A 9,172-nucleotide genomic window follows, 5' to 3' on the forward strand; every position below is an offset into this window, starting at 1 on the left:
CCACTTCTTCTCTACTTGTGGCAGCTGCCCTTCTGGCGGGGCTGGGTGTCTGGGTGCTCCCTCCAGGTCTCTCCTGAGGGTTTTCCCAACACATGCCCCCTCTTCCCTCCTCTGCTCACACCAGCTGGTTCTGGCCACCTGTGGGGTCAGCCTCCCTACACACCCCAAAGTCCCACCTCCTCGACACCAGGACTCTGTTCCCCCAATTCCAGCAGACACCCCGCCTGGACACAGCCCCAGGACTGTTGTGCTCAGAATGGGTCTCTGCAAGCCGAGACTCGGTGTCCCCAGGCCCACATCACGGGGCCCTCGGGGATCTCCCCGTCCTTTGCAGTGCCCTGGCTCAGGTCCTCAGCCCCCTGCCTCCTGCTCAGGTGGCTCCGAGTCCAGCTGTGGGTCTCCACAGTCCCCTCTGCAAATGCCCCCTTCCCTAAGCACTGCCAGCCCTGTCCCTCAGAGCCACTGTGACCTGCATGGCTAGCTGCCCTGGAGGCCTGCCTGCACTTGGAGCACCAGGACAGCGAGGCACGAGAGGTACAGGGACCTCTGTCCCAGTCACCTGGGGGAACAAGGAGGAGCTGGGTCCTGCTGGTGTACAGGGGTCTGAGGACCTGGGTGGAAGTGGCCAGAGACGAGCTGACCCGTGGAGCTGGTGTGCACACTCAGACAGGGGTCGAGTCTGGAGTATGGGGTGGGGCTGGTGCATGGGGAGCCTCAGTACTGACCCTGTGTGTCCCTCAGGGGCCTAGGACACTGCACCTCTGGGCTCTGCCATGACCAGCAGGAAGGACTGATGGTGAGAGATTGGTCTGCACTAGCCCAGGCAGGAGTGGAGTGGGCCTGGCACAGAGGGCTGGAAGCCAGAGGCCAGCAGAGGAGCCTGGGCAGCAGCGCCCCAGGACATTGCCTGTGTGCCCAGGTGCTCCCAGCACAGGGAGTTTGGCCACCCGGAGGTGAGCTCCTCCCTGTCTGGGGGCGGCTGCTGACCTGCCCTGTCCCCTGCTGAGGTGCTGGACCTGCCTCAGGAGGTGCGGGCACTTCTTTCAGCACCAACCCTGAGCCAGCCAGCCCTTCTCCCACCCTGGCCTCCAGGGAAACCCTCCGAGTACATGGCGAGGTCCTCGTCATCTTGACTCTGGGTGACCCAGGCCCTGGCAGGGACCTAGAGCCCTGGGTGTGGAGCACCAGCCCCCACCCTTCTGCATCTGAGGCCAAGGCCACTTCCTCCATGCCCCTCCTCCAAGCAGAGCACTGGACAAGCCCCCTGCCCACTTCCTGTGGCTGGAGGATAAAGGACCGAGAGGCCCAGGGAGGAGCGAGTCCAGGAGCCCTGTCACGGTAGGGTGCTGTCCCTGCAGACTCCCGTGGGTGGCGCGGGCCCACTCTATCCCTGTCCTCGGGCTCACCAGCACCCTCCACGTCTGTCCTCTGCAGATGCTGAGCCTGTGGTTTCTGACCCTTCTTGTGGTGCAAGCCTCCAGGGCTGGGGCCCCCGGTGAGTACTGATCCAAGGCTCCCGTGAGCACGGTCCCCAGGATCTGGGGTGTGTGCACAGCCTGCTCCTGCCCGAGGGGAGTTCGGCCTGTGTGAGGCCAGGCTCCCTGAACTTCACCTGTTGCTTCTAGTGCCTGTCTCTGAGAATGAGCTGGTGGGCATCGTGGGTGGCCACAGCGCCCCCCGCGGGAGGTGGCCGTGGCAGGTCAGCCTCAGGGTCTACAGCTACCGCTGGGCCGCGTGGGTGCACAGCTGCGGGGGCTCCCTCATCCAGGAGCAGTGGGTGCTGACTGCGGCTCACTGCATTCAGCGGTGAGTGCCCTCGCCGCTGCCACCTCTGGGTTGGGTGTGGGCAGGGCCTGGGGCTGCAGACTTGGGCTCCATTTGATTCTGCCTCGACCTACTGGACCTCTCTGAGGTGCCCTAGTGTGAGCTGCCATCATGATTTCTTTCTGACTCCAGGAAAGATGCTGACCCGTCAGCCTACCGAGTCCAGGCTGGGGACATTTTCCTCTATGGGGACACAAAGCTGCTGCGTGTGAACCACATCATCGTTCACCCAGACTATGTGGATGCCACTCTGGGTTCAGATGTGGCTCTGCTGCATCTGGCGGAACCCACAGAATACTCTGCTAACATCAGGCCCGTCAAGCTCTCCTCCTCTGATGACATCACCCCGAGGGACCAGTGCTGGGTGACAGGCTGGGGCCATGTCAGCATGTTTAGTACGTACTGAGGGTGTGGCTCAGAAAGATTCGTGCCATGGGACCTGCACTTGCTCTGAGAACTGCTGGATTCCGGGTGGTGGTGGGGTTCCTGGGGTGCCGCTTCCAGAGGGAAATGAGGGCATGACGGAGGCAGCCCTGCACTCTCAACCCATCTCCCAACCACGGAGATGCTCCACCGGGAGCCTCAGCACCTGCGCTGGGCAAGTCTGAGCCCAGAGCTCAGAGCTCTGAGCAGGGTTGTTCTTGTTTCCAACCTTAAAAATGCATTTTGGAAACCAGAGGAACACACTGCTTTGTTTTCTCTCTGGTGCCTCCACCTGCATGCCAACAGAGTGCCGTGTGGAGGGCCAGGTTCAGAGGTGGACAGGGTCCCTGCATGCTCTCCTCACAGAGTGTGTGGCTTGGGCAGAGAGGAGCTGCCCAGAAGCCAGGGGACCAGTGCACAGCGGGGGTCTAGGCCACACCGTGTGCTGCCAGCTCCCGTCCTCTCTCCCCCCAGGTTCCCTGCCCCCGCCCTACCGCCTGCAGCAGGTGAATGTGCAGGTGATAGAGAACACAGTCTGTGAGCAGCAATATCACAATGCCACCAGGCACCGGCACCGGGAGCAGAGGTTCATCCTGGACGACATGCTGTGTGCGGGCAGTGAGGGCCGGGATTCCTGCTATGTGAGTCCCTTTCTACCTCCCCACCCCCATTTCAGCTTTGGGGCCAATGCCCAGTGACTCCTTTTCCTCTCAGGGTGACTCTGGAGGACCTCTGGTGTGCAAGGTGACAGGCTCCTGGACCTTGGTGGGAGTGGTCAGTTGGGGCTACGGTTGTGCCCTCCACGACTTTCCTGGGGTCTATGCTCGAGTCCAGTCCTTCGTGCCTTGGATCCAGAGGCAGATACAGAAGCACTCCTGAGGGCCAACTATCGGCCTTCTGCTGGCCAGCCAAGGAGGAGCCAGCTCACCTCCCAAGCCTGCTGTTTTGACCTTGGTCCCCACCCCTGAGCCTGACCTTCTCCCTGGCCTTCTGGGTGCCCAGGTCCTCCCTGACCACTAGCAGCAAGGGGGACGATGGGCAGAGTGGGGGCCTGGGCTGGCTATGCAGTCTCTCTGAAGAGAAGACGTGGTGTGGGGGAAGGACTTGTGCTCCAAGGAACAGGTGTCCAGTTGCTTAGTGTCCAGCAGTTGAAGGACATTCGAGCTTCTTGTACTTTGCGGCCATGATGCATAAAGATACTATGAAAATTTGTGTTCTGCTTTTTTGTGAACAAAATCTTTCTCTCAGAGGTCATTCCACACCATTTCTTTCTCGTGAGAGTTCCAGAAACTGTCCAGGTCTTTTGAATTGGGAAGAAGATGGACAGTCACTGAAAATTAAAAAATATATATATATATTAAAGAGCAAAATATCTTAGAAAATGCTGGGAAGGTAAAGGAGAGACACCATCACAATTGGAAGCTGAATTCCCCTGGAGGCCATCCACAGTCCCAGATGACCACTCTCCGCCTGAACCGTCCTGCCAGCCTTACTCCCCTTGGCAAGAGCAATAAGGAATACGTGCTGTCTGGTCCCCAAACCCACATGGCTGAATCCGCCCCACTTCTGTGGCACCGAGCTCTCCCTGGGTGTTCGCGGTGGCTGTGCTCTCTGGAGATGATGGCCGCCACTCCTGGGGCTCCCCAGGGGTAGGCACCACCCCAGGCACACTGGGTGGCTTACTCCCTTCTCCCGGGGGAGGCACCATCACCCCCACGGTCCAGGGGCAAAGAGAACGACCCCTCCCCTGAGAGGGCACCCTCAGCAGAGGCAGGCCGTGGACAGGCTGTGTAGGTGCCTGCCTCTTGCTCCACTTTGGGAAGCCTGTCTCCTTGACCACACCCACCATGTTCCAGGGGTCGACCCTTCTCAGTGGGCTTGGGCACAGAGGCTCCTGGAGTTGAAGGCTCTGGAATAGGCTTCCCTCTCCTGCCCACCAGCCTGAGTGGGGCCAATACCAGCCTTGCTGTCCTCACTGCCCCATGATTTGGCCTCCTCCACAGCTCAGTGAACCTCCAAGACCTAAGTAATCACCTGGGAGTGTCTGTCCCATGCCACAGTCCTCGGGGCTGCCTCTGTGGCTGTCAGCAGCCATCTTACAACAGAGACTCACCCCAGGTGGGGAACTTGGTCCTGTTGAGTTAGGCACCTGTGCTTTCTTCTTGCCCCTTCAGGTCCATCTCTCTAGCCTCACAGGGCTCCTTCTTCCCCTTGGGCACTCCCTACTGGGTGACGTTGTGGGACATCAGGCAGAATGGTAGGTGAGAGGCAAGGGGCTGGGGTCAGAGGGACTTGCCTCAAGGTGAAGCAGAAGGTACCCCAGCTTTTTCTGCTCTGAACTCATCTGGAGTCCAGCCAGGCCTTGCCCAGTCAAGACAGGCTTCCATGTGCTACAGCACCCTCCTTGACAGGACCCACTGGGAGGCTGCAGCCCACTGCTTCCTGCAGCAGGCCCTGGTGGCTTCTCTGACCCTGACTCTCTGGGCTGCAGAGGCTCTGCCTGAGTCCCACAGGTGTAGGAAGAGGTGTGCACATCACTGCGGTTGTAAGTCATGCCTGCCTGTGAGCCCATCACCAAGGAGATGCTGTGTGCCGGCTACTTCCATGGCCAAAGGGCTTCTGCAAGGTCAGTCTCCTGCCCACGGAGCCCCCAACCCACAGTGGGGCCAGGGAGAGTCACTGGACCCTTTGGCCTCAGTGTCCCCTTAAGGCCAGTGGGGATGAGGAAGCAGAGCACACTCCATCTTGTTCACAGAGAATTGGTGACTCAACCTTCACCACGGTTGGGCAAGCTCACTTCCTCAACCCTCAGTGACCCTGAGAGTCTGGCTGAGTTTTGAGCTAGGGGTGGGGGTGAAGACTGTGCCTGTCACCTTGGTAACCCTGTGCCTAGAACTGTGTCTGGCTGTAGCTGGAACTCAATGAGTACTTGCTGTAAGGATGAGCCTAGAATTAACCAGACGATAAAATTCAGAAAACCAAAGCGTGGGAGCCAGCGGTGGGGGAGCGTAAGGAGGTGCAGCAGAGGCACAGAGGAGCAGATGTGACCCTCAGAGAGGGTAGCACACACCAGGCCAAGCAAGGTCAGACACCCAGCCTGTCACTCCACATGAAAACTGAAACTCCAAAGGGCTCCCCATGCATTCCCTGTCCCCCATGTCCAGCCCGTGGGCTCCCTTCTCACTTCAGCCTCAGTCTGAGAGCAGCCCATCCTGCCACCTTCACCTGAGCCTCTGGGTCTGTTCTTTCTTCTCCTTCTAGGACAGCAATGGGGGCTATCAGCTCAGAGATGTGCAGGTGGTGACGCTGGGCTTCAGTCAGGGCTGTGCCAAGCCCCAATGCCCTGGGGTGAACGCCAGGGTCACTGCCCACCTGCTCTGAGTTCAGCGCCTGTGCTTCTGCCTCACCACTTTTCTGGGGGCTGATCCCTTCCAAACTTCTCATCTCTGGGGTTCCCTCTCTCCTCTGTCCTGCTGGGTGTCTACTCCACCAAGAGAGCTCTGCTCCTTCCTGTGTGGCCAGCAGACGACCTTTAGAGCAAAGGACAGCAAAAGTAAAGTTTGTGGGACACCCGCTGACGGCCAACAGTTGGGCTAGAATGGAAGCACAAAGGGGGTCGCTCACAGAGTAAAGGCCGGGAAAGTGCTTCTGCCCCGTGCACTGGATCTGCAGCAGGGGATGCAGGACTGGAGGGACGCGCTGTGCATGGGTGCAGTGTGCACCGACCCGCTTGTCAAGCCTCTGCTGCCCGACGCAGGGCCGGCTAAGAAAACTGCAGGCACCTCGTTCAAAGGGCAAAAAGCCGCCTGTTTTTTTGTTTGTTTGTTTTTGAGACAGGCAGCATCCCGAGCGACTGGAGTAGCTGGGACTAACAGGCGTGCGCTGGGTCCTTCGGGGTAGCTCTTTCCGTGGTGTTATGCTATTTTAATTCCCATCATCCTTGGACACTGGACTGTCCCAGTTTGTGTCCCGTGCGGGGGACGGGGAATGGGCGCGGGGCGCGGCAGTGGAAAGAAGGGCGCAGAGGAGCCAGACCCTGCCGCGGGAAGGTGCGGGAGGCGGCCACGCACGCCCAGACTCCAAGCACCCCAGATGCCGCCGAGCCGCGGAGCTTCACTTACAGACGACCAGGAACTCCGCCACGGCGCCAAGCGAGGCGCTCAGCTCCAGGGCCTCCAAGCGGCCCGGGGCAAGCCAGCGCACTCGGCTAGCGGGAGCGGACCCCACCCACCTGAGGCGCGTACGACCCGCACACCTGGCCGCTCTTGATTGGCTGGCGGTAGTAACGGGTGCGCCCACGATTGGCTGCAGGCCCGATGGCGTCACGGGGGCGTGGCCGACAGTTTCTGAGGCCAAGCTGCAGGGTACAGCTCGCAAGTTTAGGCTTATGCTTCGGGGGTCCGTGCCACTCTGTGACCACCCTCCTCGTCCTCTTGTCTTCCTGCAGACGCGGACCAGGAGGAGGGCCCGGAGGCTCAGGGTGCACGGTAAGAGTCTGACCTGGGGATGAGCGGGCAGTGTGCTGGACGAGGCCCGCCTCCCTCCCACGGACCACACCTGGGAGGTGGCCGCTGGGGGAAGGTGGGACCTGCCTGGCCAGCCCAGTGCACGGAAGCTGGTCGGGGTCCAGGTGTCCACAGCCCAGGCCGCCCCTACCCGGGGCCCAGCAACCTCATGTTGCCCAGTGAGAGTGGGGTGAATGGTCTTCATGGAGCCAGATCCTGAGACCTGACCCCCAGGAGGGGACTTCAGGGCCTTCACCTGTGCCAACTTCATCTTTAGGGACCCCTGCCCCCCATCACCCTGCTGCCCACAGAGCCCTTGACACTCCAGATCCCAGGCCTGCTGTTGAGGAAGACACCCCACATCATCTTGTTGATCCCCTTGGCGTCCCTATGATGGCTGACGCTTCCTCTCATCTGACAGAACTCAGGGAGGTGGTGGCCTGGCCGTGGCCATGTCCCCAGCCAGCAGGGTCTTCTCTAGCCCGTGGACCATGGTTGAGTCAGGTAACTGTTTTAGAGCCTTGCAGGACTTGAAAGCCAATTCTCCAGGTATTAAAGAGTCAGTGTGTTTGTGCACATGAACATCCATAGTAGCTAAAATCTTCCATCTATAAACAAATGCTTCCTACTTTAAAAAGTTATCAAAACTATTTCCAGTAACTGCCAAGGGCAGTGTTAACATATCTGTTCAGATAAAAATCTCAAAGGTTTGATTAAAACAAACCTAAAACCCCAATAGCCTAATTGCCCAAGAAGAAACAGAGTCAAAGAGGAAATAATCCCCTGGGCAAACAGGGAGAGAAGTCAATGCAAAGTGCACCTTGACACTGCAAAAGGGTGCTATTTGTTACAGGAATTTTAAAGTGTTATTTTTTCCCCAGGATGAGGCCTTTTAAAGCAAGCTCCTAGATCACAGTGTACACATAGACATCCTGCTCTTCACATTATTGTACCTGTGCATGATACATTATATCTCACTTCTGTATCCAGTGCTGGCCAGGGATACACAGAAACAAGCTTTCTATGAACAATGTAGCATTGTCGTGGGTATTCCCTGGGAATCTGCCACTTGGAAATCATTTTAGACACTAAACAGCCCTAGGAAGTCACTGTGTAATTGCAGCAGTTTTCATACAGGCAAAACCAAGAACACGGCAGACATTTCTCATAAAAGAATGCTGGGAGACATGGACCCGTTGGCCCATGTTGCTAAGATGAACTGGGACAAGTGTGGGGGACAGAGGTCTCTGGGGACAGAGCTCTGATGATAGAGTGAATGGCTGTCCCCTGCCAGTGCCCAGGAGCCCAGGCACGTCCATAGGAACACAAATCCTCACATGAGAACCAGGGAAATTGAAGCCTGACCGTATCAGCATTGTCCAGGAGGAGGAAAGTTGCTCTCCTGGGTTGCTGGACAGAGGGTGAGGACAGACTGCTTTGGAGCAGTTTTGCATCATTTAGAAAAATGGAGAAGGTGCACCCCTGGACCCTAGCAGCTGTCCTTGCTGGCACATGTAGGACACTGGGCTTCTTTGCAAGTTGGAATGACTCAGTCGCCTCAGTCCCAAGGGACCTGAGTGGGAAACCCCAAAGTTTATCTGCAGCAGCTGGGTCATGGCTGCCACATGGGACTGCACAACAGGGAGAAGGAATGACCACCATGGTCCTCTCAGCTGTTTCACAGAAACGTTGCTTCAGGGGAAAGGCGGGGGGAGGTTTACTGTGGATGAGAAGAGAAGATGCTTCAGGCCAGGAGTTTCCATGGGGCTGGGCTGGGCCCAGCCAAACCTGTTCCAAGGACTGGAGGGCAGGGGCTGACAGAGGCAGAGCAGTGCCCACTGGGCTCAGGTGTGGGATGGTGACCAGGACGCCTCCCTCCTGTGCTCATGTGAGCTTATTTTGAGAAGGGAGGGTCCTGAGGGTCACCAAAGAACAGCAGGGAGGATGAGGGACAGAGCCAGAGCCCTGGGTCTCCCACAGCTTGGCAAGGGTCCCAGAAGCCCTGTTCCTGGAATCTTTTCTCTCCCTGTGCACGGGGAGACTGAGCAGGATGCTGTGACTCCACCTGCCTGGTGGACAACAGGCTCTAGTCCCTTGTGGGGGGCCCAGAGATCACAGCCCAGGGTAGCTGCTCATGGTAATAATGGCCCCAAAGCTCTGCTCTGAGTTGTGGATAAAATGAAACGAGGTCTCCTAAGAGGAATGAAGACGGGGTGCTGAACAGTCAGTCCAAATTTTGTCCACACCCCACAATGTGGACCAAACCCTGATGGCCAGCACCACAGGCCCAGGAAAAACAGCTGAGCCTGCACAATGTGGCCAGCTTCCTCCCTCATCCATACAACATGCGTGACAGGCGTGAATCATCTCTCTGTTCTCATGTCAAATGCACAGAATGGAAACCATGCTGTCCCCTTTGC

General features: G+C 58.2%; 1 protein-coding gene across 1 annotated transcript; it reads left to right on the plus strand.

The window, feature by feature from the left end:
• Positions 1-1,313: 1,313 nt before the first annotated feature.
• Positions 1,314-3,459, plus strand: LOC124970453 (serine protease 29-like). Its single transcript, XM_047533807.1, has 6 exons — positions 1,314-1,338; positions 1,435-1,495; positions 1,626-1,806; positions 1,957-2,219; positions 2,722-2,888; positions 2,962-3,459. The coding sequence occupies exons 2-6, from the start codon at positions 1,435-1,437 to the stop codon at positions 3,124-3,126; spliced, it is 837 nt and encodes a 278-aa protein (XP_047389763.1). The 5' UTR covers positions 1,314-1,338; the 3' UTR covers positions 3,127-3,459.
• The last annotated feature ends 5,713 nt before the right edge of the window (positions 3,460-9,172 follow it).

Source organism: Sciurus carolinensis, chromosome 18, assembly GCF_902686445.1.
Source record: "Sciurus carolinensis chromosome 18, mSciCar1.2, whole genome shotgun sequence".
Classification (NCBI taxonomy): domain Eukaryota; kingdom Metazoa; phylum Chordata; class Mammalia; order Rodentia; family Sciuridae; genus Sciurus; species Sciurus carolinensis.

Bases quoted from the DNA above. Each gene is read 5' to 3' on its own strand.
- LOC124970453 (XM_047533807.1), top strand. From the start codon at position 1,435: ATGCTGAGCCTGTGGTTTCTGACCCTTCTTGTGGTGCAAGCCTCCAGG. The intron at 2,220-2,721 runs GTACGTACTGAG...CTCTCCCCCCAG, and splicing joins GGGCCATGTCAGCATGTTTA to GTTCCCTGCCCCCGCCCTAC. The intron at 2,889-2,961 runs GTGAGTCCCTTT...TTTTCCTCTCAG, and splicing joins AGGGCCGGGATTCCTGCTAT to GGTGACTCTGGAGGACCTCT.